Consider the following 17936-nt stretch of genomic DNA (forward strand, 5'->3'; position numbering starts at 1 on the left):
CACAAGTTTGAATCAACTTTATCAACTCAATCTCTATAAAAACACCACAACTCTTTTGTACGATGCTGCGCTTGAGGTCTGTTTGTACGGTATAAAGAGCGGTATTACACGGGATATGAGAGAGTCTTTAACCATTCAAGAAAGTTTATTTAATATAATTTAAATTATTTTTTTCCTGCTCTCATATGAACAAAATGCAGAGCCCAAGTCTTACCACTAGATGTCCCTGTAACACAGACGTTCAATTACTGTAATCTAATACACCGACCAGTAATCAGTTGCACTGCACTGTCCTCATCCTGTGAGTGTGTGTGCATCTATAGAATATACGAATGGCAGAAACGGTTTAGGGCCCTTCTATGATCAGCATACATCCCAAAAAGCCTTTGTTGGTTTAGCACAGGGGTAACACGTTTCTTGTAGTTGGTCACCAGGTTTGCACACATCTAAAGTGGGATTTTGACTAACTCTAAATCCTTGAGGTTTGGAGACTGGTAAGCCCACTCCATTGCTTTAATATGATTCCTCTTCAGCCTTTCTTGCCTTGGCAGTGTGTGTTGGACCCATCTTCAGTGTTCTCATTGAGGGAAGGTGATTCTCAGCCAAGATTTCACGATGCATGCAATGAAGTTGCCCTGTACCCTAATCAGAAAAACAGCCTCAAAGCATAATGATTCCATCTCCATGCTTGACTGTGGGGATGGTGTTCTTTGGGTCATACTCTGTATTTCTCTTCCTCCAAACACAGCAGGTTGAATTGATGCCACATAGCTTGTTTTTGGTGTCAGCTGACCACAGCACTTTTTCCCAAGCCTTCTGTTAATCATTTAGATCAGGGGTGTCATACACAAGACACAGGGGCCAGAACTGGCCCGTCACAGACTCTAATCTGGCCCACAGACAGCAGGAGGGCATATATTTGGCACTTTTCATACTTTTTTTTTACACCTTTTTGCACTGATAAATACCTCCCTTATTGTCATTTGTTCTATGCCATTCATACTATATAAACAGAAATTTTACTAGTCCGACCCACTCAAGATTTCTTGTCGACTGTGGTCCCAGCTGTCTCCAGATGATTAACAGTCTCCTTCTGTGTAATTTTGGACAGATCCACCACTTTCTGTCATGATCATCTGGACCCAATGAAGATCTTGTATGATGCTCAAGACCAAGGCTGAATGAAGGTAATTTTAAATTTCTTCCATTTCCAAATGATTGCACCAATGGTTGTCACCTTCTCACCAAGCTTCTTGGTGATGGTCTCGTTCCTCATTCCAGCCTTGTGTAGGTCTACAAATAATGTCCCCGATGTGCTGTCACAGCTCTTTGGCCTTGCTCAGGGTGATGGAGATGTTGGAATGGAAGAAACTGATTCTGTGGACAGGTGCACTTTGCACACATAATGAGTTGCGGTCATAAGTATCTGTAACTGATTGATTGAAATCTGCATGCAACATGGGCACACAGCGAAACTGTGGGTGTCAGAACTCTGGCTACATTGTCTCAAACACTCATTTTATGTAATTTTTATGTAAATGTTTTTCTTGATTTTTACTTGATATTCTATCTCTCTCCTTTTAAAATGACACTACAATAAAAATTAGATAGTGTTCATTTCTTTAGAAATGAGCAAACCCAGAATTTCAGAAATAGATCAAATAATTATTTACCCAACTGTACTTGACAAAAGCGGTAAACAAATTAAGCACTGTGTTGAAAAAATAAAAATTGAGTACAATTTCTTTTTTAACTTTTAGAGAAAAAAACTAGTGACTTTCCTGTTCTCCCAGAACTAAAAGTAAAGCAAGTCTTTACAATTTACTATAAATATACAGTGTGAGATAACAAAGTGTGAGAACAAACTGTGTTATTATACCATGTGATACTTAAACAGGGTAGGATGTATTATATGGCTTCCAGAAAAAAGAAGGAAGACACACTGATTAGTCAGCACTGCATCTTACAGAAAGTCAATAACCCAGAATACAAGTGAAAAAAAAACGAAATAGTTAGAATATTTTTTTATTATCAGTATTCATTTTTTTATTGCACATGTGTTTTGAGCTGTGGACTAAGTCAATAAGATTAGGATTTAGGTTTCCATGAAAACCTTAAAAATATTTGTTCTACTGTATGCTTTCATTTTATACTAGACTAAGACATGACACCTTTACTGAAGAATGTTAGGAATGCAAAACTTTTCTCAGACTTTCTCTATTATTTTCTTAATTTGCAATAATCAGAAGAGGGCAAAACCCCAAACAGTACAGAGAACCTCCAGTTTCATTGTCTTACTATATCTTCTAAATGGGTCATTATCTTGGAAGGCATCAAGTAAGGCGCAAACTAATTCCACTCTACCTGGGGATTACCAAGTATTGTCACAAACACACACGCACTGAGTCAAGCAGGCGGAGTCACAACATGTGACAAGGTGCACCTTTTTTATAGAGGCACTCTATACACAAAGAAGTCACATTTTCATTGGCCTGTAATGAGAGCAGGTTATGGAGCTGTGCACATGCCGAATGTGACTTTTTACTTCTCAGGATGGAGCTAAATACTTTGCTGAGTGGAGCTCAGGTAGGCACTACATTCTTTGTTTTTAATGGGCTTTAATTAATTTTTATTTTATTTTATTTTTTTTTAGAAAAAAGAACTGTATAATAAAATCTTTTATTCGTGAAATGACTCAGGCATTTCCAAATTTTGCTTTCAGATCGATGTCCTCTCTACGGTGTACATAGTTTTACTCACTCCCAGGTACTCCTATGCACTTCCTCATATTATTATCATCATGAATTATGTAACAATATGTTTTGTAAATATGATCATAGCAAACACAAGAAACTTTATTTTGCATGTTATTACCTTTAGGACAGTTTCTAATTTTTTTTAAATCAACTAAGACCAGCAGGGCACCATGCAGAGATTTCAGAAACTTTCTCTTTGAATTCTCTCAGTTATCTTACATAATCCATCGTCATTGTCTGATATGTTTGAGTTTATGTTATTTAGTGTAGATGATACCTGTAATTTAAACACTTCCTTAAAGATCAATGATACTCCTAACCCTTTGTTGAAAAGTCTTTGTGTTTCTTTTTGTTTCTTGATAAAAGCAAAGCAAGAATAGGGGAGAAAGGAACTTTTTAATGAATTACATTGTTTGTAATTGTTGTTGTTGACATGGTGCCATATGTCTAAGACATGTGGCAACATGTCTGTTTACCCCCCCCAAAATGCATCATGCTTTGTGATGTTAACCTGGATGTAAGCAAATTTAGTCTATCACTATCACTAAACTGAGATATCGTACTTTAGTCTTTTCTTGCCACTTTCTATTTCTACTCCACCTCTCAAAAGGCAAATATTGCACTTTTTTATTTATCTGCATTTATCAGCTTTAGTTACTTTATAAAACCATAAGCTCACCCATTTGCTGCAGAAAATTTAATGGGAATCATTTTGCTGTTAATTTGAGTTATCTTTCATATAAAAAACAAACAACAACAAAAGATGTTGGCATTACAATTGTGACAGCTGCTGCTTTTCCTTTTCATAATTTTAACACGTTTTAATACATTTAAAAATCTAAGCATTACCTATATTTACCCAGAGTAGTTAAGATTAGCTATACTTTAAGTTAATGCAGCAAGAAAATCCTGATCTTGCATGAGTACTAATAATAATTATATGCATTAATGCAACAGTGTCACTTTTCAGGGCTGTTGACTTCTTTTAATACTAATACTAATAGTGAGTACATTGTTACAATACTTCTTAGCTAAGTAACATTTTCATTGTAAGACTTCTGCTTGAATAATAGTGGTATTACCTGAATAAAGGGTATGAAAAGTTAATGTAACCTGAACGGTATTCGGGTGAACTGTGGTTTGGCTCAATGTTAGTTGTTCTTTTCTTCTAAACTTTCCTTCAAATAAATACCTGCGGTCATTTAATAGTTCACATATTTCTTATTAACGTCAGTGTGATTGGGAGTTTCTCCGTCCTGGTGGTTTCCATAGCAAGATGGCAGCATCTAAAAGAACAGGTGAGTCTAGGTGTATGCATTACTAATGGATTATTTAATTAAATTAATTATTACTGTAAATAAGGAACTATGTAGTTTGTCAACACTGCAAAAGCTTTCATGCATACTGTTTTGCAGGTACACCTCCTGGTGCAGCTTGCTCTCGCCGACCTCCTAGCTGCTCTGATCTTGATGTCCACGAGTGTCATGAACAAAATACCGTTTGACAACAGTATAGTCATCTGCCAATATGGCCTGCCGCTGTCACTGGTGAGCAATAGTTTATTTCATTGTTTGATCGGGCTTTTACCACCGCAAATAAATCATTAACAAGATTGCGTTTTGGTGGGGGAGTAGTTTAATCTTAAACAGGTTGGCAAAGCTTAGGTGGTTTCCAATTCCTTTTGGTACTTCCAGCTATAACAATCAACATTTACAGAGTAAAGAATCAGATTACTGTCTAATAATATAACGTTTTCTAAAGGCACCGAGGACATATCACGTAGTTCAAGCAGTAAAGTAAATCAAAAACATGTGTTCCTTATATTGCCTCTATAAAATGACATAGTGAGCAGTTTTGCTGTGTCACATTCCCTGTCATGCAAACATGTCCACATTCGTCCCTCAGACCGAGAGGAGGAGCTCCACATGCTTTTCATAACAGTTGTTCTCAGCATAAAATTCTAAGTGGCAACGTCTATTGTGAACTCGGTTGACTAAAGTCTTTTGAGTTCTCGTTAGAATTTAGATTGATAAGCATTAAGGACAGTAGATATTGATTGTACGTAAAAGCAACAGAAAAAGAAAAGAAAAGAAAAGAATGTATTGTAGGACCAAACTCTCAAATTCCTCTAGCTCAGATTGTGGAATTCTTTCAAAATGCAGATATGGAAAATATTTAACCTTTTTAAGAGTTCAATATAAAAAAAGAAAAAAAATGGACTTACCCGGTTTCTAACTTAAGGTTACCTTATTTTGGGGTTCAGAGTCTTTATGCACTCCAACAGACTTATTAAAGTCCAAATTTAGTTTACATGCTATAATATATAGACAGGGGTCCCCAACTCCAGGCCTCGAGGGCCGGTGTCCTGCAGTTTTTAGATGTATCCGTGAGCCAACACAGCTGATTCAAATGGCTAAATTACCTCCTCAACATGTCTTGCAGTTGTCCAGAGCCTGGTAATAAACTAATCATTTGATTCAGGTGTATAGACCCAGGGTGAGATCTAAAACCTGCAGGACACTGGCCCTCGAGGCCTGGAGTTGGGGACCCCTGCTATAAGATAACAAACATCCACTGCAAATCCTAAAGGAGCATGGTTTTAAATAATTTTTATATGACCCTACATTTCAAAATTCAGCTAATGTAGCATCTCATTTTTATGTCTGCAGGTATGTCGGCAGAGGTTTACTGTACCTTACATTTACATTTCAATAAATAGCTGTATTTATACTTCATATCCTTCTTATACAAAGAAGCATGTTTAAAAAAAGAAAAAAATATCTCATTTCATTTTACAAGCAGCAGATGTAAAATCAAATAATAAAATGTCCTCACGTTGCTTCATAAAGATCGTCCTCGTAAAGATAAAGGTCCTCTTGCACGTTTGTCGGACACTGGTTCTAAGAATCAGCATAACCAACTGAGAAATCTTCTTCAAGTATAAAGTTGTTGTTCTCTGAGAACCAGAGCTCATCAGTATTCACATAAATTATATTTAACTGACATTTACTCTAAGGTAAATATTAATGCTTGGTCTAAAATTACTTTATTGGTAAAACTGTCACATTTTGCGTTGTTCTTTGTGTTTTGTTCCAGACGTTTTATTTCATTTCATTCCTGCTGGTGGTCGTTTACGCCTGGAAGTCAAAGAATGCAATCCAAGGATGGAGAGAAAGACCAGCGGATGATGATCTGGTGAGGCATTCGCTGCATCTGGTGATCATAATTTGTCCAGAAACCAGATTCACTGACATTTGCTTGTTTTGCAGAATACATGTCGAAGACCAGAAATAGTCATACCTGTGTATGCCATTGTGTGGTAAGTTTTAACCACTTTTTAAAAAAAATAAATGAATTAATAAATGCTTTAGTTTTTACCTAACCCACCAGATGGTATCCCATGTGTGCACAATTTAATTCTTCTTCTCTATCTTCTGCCCAATATAACAGGTTGATCCCACTTGCACTTTACTTAGCATATGTGCTCACTCCTTTCATGAAAGCTACTTTGCTGATTCCAGCTACCAGCAGCTTGCCAAATCGGGTCTTCGGTAACGATAGCACGTACTGCACCAGGTGAGCACACAACCCAGAGATTCAGCCTCCTTCAAAATCGTTCAAAGACGTCACAGCAGTGAAATGGGTCTGTTCCCTCGTGTTTCTGACCTTTTTTGATTTTCTCTTTTTCACAGTTGTATTTTGTTCTTGCACGTCTGGAGGGAGTCCTGCTCAGATGTTGTGAGTGTACAGCTGTCTTATGAAACCCTTTAACACACTTTCTTTTATCGAGGCCCATGTTGTAGTGTGTGTGCGTCTCTGTTTAACAGAATAATAATGCTCTTTAGCATTGTTACATTTTGTATAAGCATATTTTTGATACATAATTCTCTTTTGCCCACAGGAGATAATCCATGACGTTTTCATCAGAGCTTTTCTTTTCATTGTGGTGATACCGGTGCTGGTGTCTTGCTCTGTGAGTTACTAACAATCACATTGCTGTAACATAACAAGCAAGTTTAAATACCAGTGTAATCTGATGAAACAAATGTTTTTTTTCCTGTTTTGGTTCAGATTATTTACTATAAGGTTGGTAAGTGGTATGAAAGACGAGATCCGGAGGGGCTTTTTCCAGTGGAGGGAGATGGGCGTTCAAGAAGAAGAATGAAAAGAGCAATTTCTACCTCAAGGAATATGGTGACAGTCATCCTAATCTGCTGGGCACCAGGTACACAAACGCATGCACAAAAATAATGTAAATATCAACTTTAAGACAAAATTAAATTGATGTTTCTTCTTCTTGTAGCGCTTTTCCTCATCCTGCTATCTACCGTGTTGATGAGAACAAACGTTGAACAATACAGTTTATTTGGTGTTTATATGCTACAGGTATGTTTTAGTTACAGCTTTTCAATGAGTAGGTTAAAATGTCCTCAGATGGCAGATTTGCAGGCTAAAATATTGCTTTTGTTTACTGCAGGCTGCCAGCGTGTCTCTACAAGGTTTCCTGAACAGCATGGTGTACGCCTGGAGAAGGCCCAACTTCACAGAGGCTGTTCTTGGAGAGAACACACCCTTGGTGGCCTATAATCACATGCCCTTTTTTGATGAGTCATTGAGGACCTCGTTTTAATGCTTTGGACTATAAACACATGGATGGACCATGTCGTGCTGCAATACATCATTCTGGCCTTAGGAGCCCGGTCTGTCTGCACACTTTGGACTGAAAGGAGTTTTTTTGTGGACTGAAGATGAAAAAACACTGAACAAAGTGATGAAGGAAACTCAAAGACTTTAAACAAGCTGTTGCTATATTTTCATTTTCAGCTGCTGATGCTGACGTATACTAAGTCATAGTGCAGCAGCACGTTTTCTTATCAATGAGGCCAAAAAACTGCTTGTATAGTTTTATTAAAGATTTATAAAGATGTTATTTTACAATTACAGACCTATTTGTGTGTTTGATTTCTATGTTATTATGTTTTACCACATTTATTTATTTTGATCAATGAAGTGCTTTTTATTCTTGACTCCTCAGCATCGTCTGTGGTACAAGGCAAAAACTGTGCTAAACATTAGACGTCATTCTTTCCAATCATAGTTACAGTAAACATTTTTTATAAACATTTCCCAAGCCTTCTTGTCTGTCTCTGGAAACTCTGAATGGTGGAAAAACTGCATGCCAACCTGCTGCTCTAATGTAAGTTATCACCTGACCTACTGTACTGCAATCTAAAAGTAAACTTGACGTTCAGTTTCTGGTCAAGCATTGTTGTTTTTTTGCAGGTGATAGATGGATGTCACGAAGCATAAGCAAAAGTGTTTGTAGAATATTACAGTTTTAATTTGAAAGGAATCAGCATAACCCACTGTGACAAAGTAAAAATGTTTTTATAAATGAATTAAAAGTAGTAAAAAAAAACAACAACAAACAAATGATTATGGCTTTCAAACTATTTGTGGTGACTATAAGCACACAGGGCTTGTAACAATCTAAAAAAAATCAGACAAAAAAAACCCAACTTAAACTTCTTTAGCTCCTTAGTGCAGATGTTTTCCCAGCGTCGATCAAACTGAGAAAAGAATGAGACACACCTTTGAAGACAGGCTTAACTATTGTCACACAGAGAGTTATTATATAGCAATAATCCTGCATCTCCTGTACCTTTTGACCTATTTCTCTGGAGTCATATATTACCTGAGGTGTTCCAGATATCGTGCCTATTCATGGATATTGAGATAAAAAAAGAAAAAAAAGACTGTGTACTGGAGCTGATAATGCATATTCCCTACAAACAAGGTCAACTTATGGAAGCATATAAAACAGAGTACATTATCATGACTGACCCATTTACGTTATCTATCACTTGTTTGATCGTAGCTTTTATTGTGTACAAAGTAGCCAGTGCATAGAAACTTAACTGGAAGTCTTTAATCGTGAGTTTATAAGTTTATACTTAGAGGTCAAATGAGAATTGTATAACACTTATAAATACCAGCACACACACTAGCACTGAGAATGCACTGTCAGGCTTTTGTCTATGTCTATGCAGACAAACTATGTTTCCCCATTAATTATTGGTCCAGTGAATTTTTTTGAGGATGACAAATGAACTGCAGAGGTATGCTGACTACACCGCAAGGCTTTCCAAATGAGGTTTGTGCCAGCTACAAGGTTATGTAAGAGGTTCTGTGGGAATTTCAGAGACACTGTGTTTAAGATCACAACACATGAAAACATTGGAATACAGCATTTTAGATCCACTGTGAAACCAGGCGAACCATGTCCAACTTTCTCCATTCAAACACTTTCTTTGAGGTCAGTACTCACATGGTTTTATTTCTTATTAAATGGTTTAATTCCTAAATACCCTCCTTGCTAATTAACAGGACTATGTTGGCTTCTCCCCCGCTGTGTTAAGATCTGATAACCCATTTGTTTTTAAAAGATTGTACAAAGAAACCTTGTTTTCTGGTTTTCATAAGGTCAGGTGTGTCACTGAAGAGCGACATAATTGTAAAATTTCCAACCTGTGTACCTGTGCAACATGCCCAAAAGGGGATTGCAGAACAACCAGACTTTCCTTCAGTAAAACTAAAACCAACTTTAACTCAGAGCTGACTTTTCCTAAGTCAGAGGTGCGGAAAATTACCTTTTCGTTTTTAACCAATGTAGTTTTTTCACTAATACTCAAAATGTAATCACACTTCTTCTACACACTGACTCAAAACATACTTCCACAACATCTATTCGCGTTACAGTTAAATGTATTCAACAAAATACATCAAGACAAGAACTCTATACAGCATTTTCTTTTAGTTTCACTTTTACACCGGTGTCAGAGACTTGATAGCAGCTCTCTGTTTGCTGTTTCAGTATATAAGCAGATTTGACAGTGCCTGAGGATCTTCTTGTTGCTCCTTAACAGAGCCTATGTTTTCCAGCCTTACTGAGAAGAAGGAAAGTGTACTTGCACAAGCCATTGGTTTTCTTTCTTTTTCCTTTTTCCTGTAAATTTGAAAAGCTCCTCCCTAAAATCGAGGCAGTGTTTACCTACCCTAACGCAGATCTTGTGTTTTCTCCTCAAAAGTCCATGGACAGGGATCTTTGCTGGGCCATTTCATAGCCTCTTCGGCTTCCGCCTCTCCGCACATACACATCATACCGTCCGTCCTCCTCCTCTTCTTCCTCTTCCATTACTCTGTCCTGCCGCCCCAGAGCTCTCTCTCCCATACCATGATGGCCCTGTATTCGGCCTGATTTCATACTGGGCCAGCTCTTCTTCCTCAGACTGCTGTTGAAATCTCTTAGAGGAGGCAAGGAGTTTTGGAAGTCTACTCTGAAAGGTGGAAGCTCCATGGATCCCCTTCCCAGGCCTTGCGCCCCTAGGCTGCCTTTAATGGAGTTGATAGAGGCCAGAGAGCCACAATGATGTTCGTGTATGCAGCGCGATCCTGACGAGGACCTCCTGAGCGCTTGTAGGGACTGGAGCTCCTCTGACAACTCCCCAAGGTCTCTTGAAGAAATCTCCTGTGAAGGACAACGTTAATAAATTAGTAGTTTTAAAGCGATATAAACATGTACCAATAATATAATGTGTAAAAGCAATAAAACTGACCTTGTCTCTGAGATTAAAGAGTTCATAGTGAGGAGGATCAAACACCTCCTGGAAGTCAGCACGAGGAAACAAGTTGTTCTTACGAACCAACACCTTTAAAATATGACAGGGAATCACTATTTTATTTGTAGTTTCTATGAGAAAAATCTAGTGGGATGATGTTAGAAGAATTCGACAACAAATTTTCTTAAATACCTTCTTACGTGGCTGCTTGACTTGCACCAGAATGGAGACAATTAGGAGTAACAGCACCACCCCCGTAGACACACAGATTATTGTCCCGTGAGTCTTTGTGATCTGGTGAAAAAGACCTTTGTTCTTTTTCTCTGGAGGATTGAAATGACGACATAAAGAGTTAAAAATATCAGAGGCTTTCAAAGGCACCGAGAGTACATCATCACTTGTTCCCTCCCGTGTCAACACAATTCGTATCTCTGGATGCCAGGAACATTTCAAAGCAGTTACTAAAAGCTAAGGCACTGATAAACACCCATCCCAGCACTAGAAATGCTTAAGATCCACTTATTAGCCAAAAAGCCTTGAAGGCCTTTCAGTTGGAAACGCGTCAAAACTATGAGGTTATGCTTTTCCTGCCAAGTGGAAACACATCGATATTAACTGTTCTGTAGTTGCTGCAGCCGGTGTGTGCGTTTCATAATGATCCTCAAGGAGACTCAATGTGACACAACAAAGGCAGACATGACATCCATCATTTCACAAAGCATGACAGAATTACACAGCATAACACATCACAGCAGACCAAAGAGAGCATTTCTGCCAAAGGGCTTCAGCAGAATCGAGGTACCTTTGCAGTTGCTTTCGTCCCAAGGAAAGACACAGTTTTGTATGCCGTTGCACACCAGAGAAGTGTTGATGCACATGTTAGTGTGGCAAAAGAACGCACTGCTCTTACAGGGTGCTAAAACACAAACACAAGTGTATATGAAGTATGTGTACAACCTGACAAAGCATCGAAAGCTACAAGCAGAAAGAATGTGGCATGTCCTTATCAGAGATCCAACTATAAAATGCTTATCAGAACTATTATTATTTCCTATTGCTAAGGCTTACTATATAAGGTGCAGTGATTAAAAGAAACCACCAAAATATGCATTGTATCTTTAATACATGTACTTTCCCATCGCAGCTGAAAAAGCCAAATGATAGGCAGGGGGGGAAAGAATAATCTGAAGGAGTCACTCACGGTCAGCAAAAGATGTGAACAGCATCCGGAAGCGGCTGAGACGGCTTGTCTCATCAGCCCACATCCTCACTACTCCCACACCAGTGTCCAGCATAATGTCATTAGCTACTGTACTACAAAACTTGGCCTGCAAGAAACCACACACCACTTTCTTTTATGGATGTTGATGTGCGGACTCAATGAGGCCATGGTCTGTAGAACAGTTGCTACATACTTGTGATTTAAATATGGCATTAAAAAGGAGCATGTATGGCAAAGAAAGAAAGATAAATCCTGTAGCAGAAGAAGAACCTCAGACCTGAAAGCATAGTGCAATGTAATGCGCAACAAACTTAGTGCGTCAGGCAGAGACAGAGTAATATTTATGATGTTATGCAAAGAATTACCTTTAGATCCTCAATGGCACTACTGCCATCATAAACAGCCACAAAGTTCTTCTTACATTCATTGGAGTTTTCCATCTGGTATTCCAAAAATCGCAGGTAAATCTGGAATGAGTAATGGAGAGGGAAACAGTGTACACTTTTCATTTTTCACACACAACCTGATTCCAAAAAAGTCGGGATGCTGTATAAAAAGTGAATCCAATGATTTGTAAATCCCATAAACATGAAAAACAGGTCAACTGTTTAAACTGGGAACAATATTCCTGCCATGTCCATAGAGGTTGGGGTCTACCACACCAGGCAAGACCCCAGCTGCACGCTGGAGCTAGCAGGCAAGGACATACATGGAATGCTATCACCAAGTGGCTGTTGTAGTCTAAAGGGCCTGGAAGTGGCCTGGAAGTCCTGTGGTCAAAATGAGATACGACCCCCAGGGAGGTTGAGGATGACTGAGCTAAGATCCTGTGGGACTTCCAGATACAGGCAGACAAACTGGTGATGGCTAACCAACCAGACCTAGTAGTGACAGCTGTAGTGATAGATGTAGCTCTATTGAGTGATAACAACATCAGGAAAAAGGTACGCGAGAAGCTCGAGAAGTACCACGGGCTGAGAGAGGAGCTCAAGAAGACGTGAAGGGTGAAGGCAACAGTGGTACCCCCGTACGGGACGAGTGCCTCCAGCAGATCTCAGGAACAACATCTGAGATGTCTGTCCAAAAGATCGCCGTCCTAGGAAGGGCAGGATCAGCTGCTGGACTTTTAGGAGAGGAATGTTGTTCTGTTCATGCCTGATGTTGGATTCTAGCTGCTCAGCAGTCCTGGGCCTTCTTTGCTGTAGTTTTTGCTTAATGATTCAAATGTTTTGATTTAATGAAAAGTCTCTGCTGCAGACAGGCCGGTTTGGCATCCGAGAAATTCTGCTACAAAGCTATGATGTTGACATATGCGTGCAGTACATTTAGTTTTGTCTTGCTGAAATATAGACGGCCTTATCTGAAAAAGATATCATCTACATGGTACCTTTACAGCCACTTCCATTTACTATTTCACTTCCATACCATCAAAGATTCATGCTTTTTAAGTCTGCGCTCATAACAAAACAGATGGTCCCTCTCCTCCTTAGTCCAGAGAAAGCAGCGCCCAAGTTTGATTTTGGAGCTCATGCAGTTATTTACATGGCGGACTCACACCTGTTTTTAATGCAGTGCCATCTGAGAGCCTGAAGATTATGGGCATCTGTCATGTTCCAGAGTTTGAGCCTTATTAACTGAATACTATTATTTTATGGTTCTTAGGTGACTGTTAAACTTGATCTTTATGTATCTTGGGCCTTTCAGTTTATTTTCTGGTCTGGGTCGGTTTAGCATAGTTGTTTCATGTTTATTTTCCTGGCTTTACCTTCATGTCTTTGTCAAATATGAGTGTGCTAAGGTCTTATCTCTGTGGTAGGTATGTGACTTCCTTTTTTGTGTTTTATTTCTATTTTCACTTCTGTTGTCTCTAATTTGTCTTTAGCTGTTCCTCATCTCCTACCTCTTCCCAATCCCCTTGATTAGCCCTTGGTGTGTCAGCTTGTATAGACAGGCTGAGTGACTCCCTTTGTCTCTGTCTGTATATTAATGTTTCTCTCCCTGTGTGTTCCCAACTTTCAGTTGCCTTCTTAATGGACTTTAGCATTTTTGGTTCTTGCTACAACTTCCAAAGATCGAGGTCTGCCTGTCTTTGGAGTCTGCATTTGGATCCTCAATCTGCTAAACCATGACAGCATCCAATTCTGGCTTTCAGCTTTTTCCCTTGCACAGAGATTTCTCCAAATTCTCTGAATCTTTTAAAAATGCACTGTAGATGATGAAATATTTAAACTCTTTACCATTTAACGTGTTCTCTTGTAAATAACATACAGCATGAGATTTGCAAAGCATTGAATTCTCTTCCTATTTACATTTCACAGCTTTTTACAAAATGGGTTTGTAATTCAGCTAGTTTCTGTTTGCCAACAGAAGACATTTGAATCATCACTGATATAAATCATTTTGACTCAGCTTTACTGCAGATGTACTTAAGCTGACTGTCAGATTATCAATGCACATGTTTATTATTTATATGCATAAGCTGCGGATTAGCAGTTGCTTGATATTTAAAAAAAAGATGCTTGGGATGCTTTGTTTTTCAAATAATGTAAAGAATATACAAAAATACATCACAGCAGATATGGAGAGGGTGAAGGGTGAAAGCAGAAAGCAAAATAAGCTGCAGGCCGCAGACTCATCTTTCATTCCACTCTACTGTTTGTCATTTTGTTCCCAATGAATTATATCCCCTCTCCTTAAATTCATTTTGTTGAGAAGAAATGTTTCTCCTTTCCTTTATTTTCCTTTCCTTTCTGCTTTTCCTTTTTTACAGACTTTCAGCTATCACTCAATTGAAAACGCAGAAATGGAGAACTGGATGTATAAATGCAAATTTAACAATGTCGTTTTAATATCTTACCCTGTTCTTTGTTGGGGCACGTATAGTCCAGATGCAGTCCACTGCCTGGTCTGGCTTCACTTTGGACTCTTCTTCCACACTGAAAAAAAGGCCATGTTGGATTTACTTGATTCAATAGTGGACATTTGTTGCACACAAATGTTTTGCTTTGGCAGAAACTTAAACAACTGAGTTAAATCAACACAACTTTTTCATATTCAATAAACCTGTGCATTTTGTGTTTCTAAAACGCGATTGAAACATGTTCAGATGAAGTAAGTTGAGCTCTTGGAATATTTTAATCCTTCACAATTTTGTCATTTTATTTCAACACTATTCAATAACTTTTACCCCAATACTACTTGGTCACTTAAATACTACATGTTGTCTTCATATTACATAATGTTCAACAAAGTCTAGATCCTGGTTACCATAAAAATTGAATGGATTTACAATGACTACCATCCTCTGGGTTGCAGGAGAGCTGGGAAATAACCCTGAAGTGATAGGTTACGAGGCAGGGTACACCCTGGACAGCTCACCAGTCTATCTCATAGAAACAAACAACCATTTACACTTACATTCACAGATAATTTAGAATCATCAATTAACCTAGCTCTAATAGCTGCATGACTTTTAACTGTGGGAGGAAACCAGAATACCCAGAGAGAAACCACTGCAAACTAGCCAGACTGTGGATTTGAACCCAGGACCTTCTTACTGTGAAGCAACAGCACTAACCACCATGCCAACAATCTAGGAAACACAGGAAAGCTATGATTTCCTGTGTTTGATGCAGAATTTTTTTGTTTTTATCCTTGACAGGTTAATCCACAATAAATAGCAATAGCATGCACGTGGTGTGTGTGTAGTTCTCTGCCTCTTATAACTCCACTGATTTTCCTGCAGTTTGAAATCTTGTGCGATCTTGTGAATTTCATGAGTTCAGCAACTAACCACTCTTACTAGATTGTATCCTGTCATCTCAACAAGAACAAATTAAGTTTTTGAATTCCATGCAAATCCTACATGATTTAATTACGTTCATAGAAACATGAAATTATTGTGTTCAAATTACAAGGTAGACTTTTTAAATGTAACAACCACCCAATTTACTTTTTTTGGTATACCAAAAAAGAGTGCGAGACTGAAACCCATGCAGTGTTGCGGGATTTAACATTGCTATATTATTGACTTACTTCACTTGAACATGATATGAACAATTTAATCTACCCTCTCTGCATATCATGTAGTTTCTACACTATATAGTTACACCTAACTTTAAAGCATGAGGCAATTGTGTTAAATACACGCAAGATGCTTACGTAAATCCAAGAGCTGGCCAATCCCTTTTTTTCAGTGCACCTGACTTGAACGGATTACACCGTCAGCTCCAGACAGCTCAAACTGACAGTCTGACCCAGAGACAACGACAGTTGGCAAGAAGCAAAGTGGAAGAAAAAAAGGAGGACATGTGATCAGATGGAAAGTAACAACTTTATTTCACATGGCAGTCTAAAGATGTACACCTGAAGCTGCATGGATTTTCTTAAACATGCCGTTGCACTACCTGGGATGGGGTTTAAAAGTCCTCCCACATGCAGATGAAATTCAGGATCTTCGGGGTGAGAAATAAGAAGAGCACAGAAATTGTTTTTTGAGCAGTGTGAAAATGGTACATCCACCACTCTGCATTTTAGTCACCTGCAGCAAAGCTGTACTGGACCTGGAAGCCAGTCCCCTCCAGCTCTTCATCACTGAAGAAGCGGATCCACATGAAGCGTCCGCTGGACAGGATGAGTCCAGGACTGGCTGAGCCGCAGAAGCGATTGATGAGCGGGGAGAAACTAAAGGGACCGTCCCGCACTTCGATGTTGTCGAAGCGACATTCGAACGACGCCTCGATGTGGAAGACTTCGTCAAACATCAGCTCTATTCTCTGGCGAGGCAGGGCTGGGGAACAATTGGCACTCTTTTACTGTCAGAGCCGATTCAGGAATACAAAACGCTATAAAAACGGCAACAAGAAAGACACGTTTGCTCCTTTCAGATACAACCCTGTCTTGTATGTTCTTTATATATCATTACTGGTTGAGAAGTTAATGAACGATACATTAAAATAACACAGTTGTGTCTTTAATGACAAAAGAGGAAAATAAGGCATTGCACATAATAGGTTTTATATGTGTCGATGGCATCGGATTCCCGCAGAGCCAATCCGAGCCAATAAAAGAATACATCCCAATATCTGAACTGTTTTTCAGCTTGGGCTGTGTGCTTCTCATCAGTTACCTTCCAGCACATAGAGGCACTCCTTGTTTGGAGGGTACGTATTTGGGTAGTTTGGGGAATTGAAAGTGCCGCCATCAGTGGTTCGTACCCAGTTTCCACAGTGACGCTGTGGTCGTAGAGAAGGTTTAACTGCTTTCGACCCTGCACCTGAATCTGCACATTATGAAAACCAAGCAACAAAAGGCATTCAAACCTACAAAAAATTACATCTAAAATGCAGTAATGGACACATTTGTGTAATAAATAAATAAATAAATAAATACATCTCAAATTAAAGAAGAATATGGAAATGTATAAAGGAGTCCATTTGACAAAGGAGCAGAGTAAAGATTGCAATCTTACCTTTAATATTTTGCACCAGTGCAAATCCCCCCTCAATGAATAGGAGAAATATCCAGACTGTACAGAAGTCAACAGTGTGTGAAATCATAGTAAGGAGAGGTACAATCAAGGAATAAAGGAAACGAGAGCTTAGCAGGATTTGTTTGTCTGTGCTTTATGTTTCACTACACTCAGCAGAATCCTTGAATGTATATTAAAGGCAAGGGCGTGGGGTTCAAAGCTTGGGAGTGAGAGAACAAGCTACTTCTACCATCTGCTTCCTTAACTCTTACTCTTATCTTTGCATCCTCTTTTTTTTCGTTAAGATTTATGCTGGGTGAGAGGCGGGGCTGCTGTCTGCCAAGAAGCTGTTCAAGGACATCTAATGGTAAATATGCATTAAAAAATAAAAAAAAAAAGTTGCTTGAAATCATATCTTCCACCACATTTGTACCTATTACATAAAATGTGACCCAAATAAATCATCTTGCCCAGGGGCACCAGTCTGCTTAGAACTTGCTTTGAGTTTTCACCAAAGTGGCATGTTGGCATGTTGCTGCACATCCAGGGACAAAAAGCAAAACAAAAACGACAGTTATGATATAGGCTGTGGACGTTCGTGCTGCATGTTCTGCCTGTCACAGCTTGTGACCTGGGAAACAGGCAGATTTATAACTTCGGACTCTGTTTTCAATTCATTATTGTTGTACAATAAGGTAAATAAGATGTGTGGCTCACTGCCATGCTGCATGTTAAATTGACTTGCAGCCCTTCCTCTGAGAACATATTAAGTGGGTGCAGAGGAGGAACAGAGGTAGCAACAGCAGCCCAAATCCTCCACTCGCTCAGGCACTGAGCCACCAGACGCTGGCGCAAAAGGGGAAAAACGG

General features: G+C 38.9%; 2 protein-coding genes across 2 annotated transcripts; one reads left to right on the top strand and one right to left on the bottom strand.

The window, feature by feature from the left end:
- The first annotated feature begins 2538 nt into the window (after window positions 1–2538).
- On the top strand, window positions 2539–7343 carry LOC118454071 (uncharacterized). Its single transcript, XM_087843067.1, has 11 exons — window positions 2539–2586; window positions 2723–2766; window positions 3991–4054; window positions 4172–4303; window positions 5853–5951; window positions 6026–6075; window positions 6207–6332; window positions 6449–6494; window positions 6658–6729; window positions 6828–6981; window positions 7060–7343. The coding sequence occupies exons 1-11, from the start codon at window positions 2554–2556 to the stop codon at window positions 7341–7343; spliced, it is 1104 nt and encodes a 367-aa protein (XP_087699193.1). The 5' UTR covers window positions 2539–2553.
- Window positions 7344–8066: 723 nt separating this feature from the next.
- Window positions 8067–17936, bottom strand: neto2b (neuropilin (NRP) and tolloid (TLL)-like 2b). Its single transcript, XM_006789460.3, has 12 exons — window positions 17068–17936; window positions 16726–16878; window positions 16138–16386; window positions 16004–16051; window positions 15796–15848; window positions 14455–14529; window positions 11963–12064; window positions 11577–11703; window positions 11178–11291; window positions 10568–10698; window positions 10373–10465; window positions 8067–10284 (listed from the first exon to the last, which is right to left on the bottom strand). The coding sequence occupies exons 1-12, from the start codon at window positions 17153–17155 to the stop codon at window positions 9838–9840; spliced, it is 1680 nt and encodes a 559-aa protein (XP_006789523.2). The 5' UTR covers window positions 17156–17936; the 3' UTR covers window positions 8067–9837.

This window comes from Neolamprologus brichardi, chromosome 7 (assembly GCF_056152115.1).
Source record: "Neolamprologus brichardi isolate AB-2024 chromosome 7, ASM5615211v1, whole genome shotgun sequence".
NCBI classification, from domain to species: Eukaryota; Metazoa; Chordata; class Actinopteri; order Cichliformes; family Cichlidae; genus Neolamprologus; species Neolamprologus brichardi.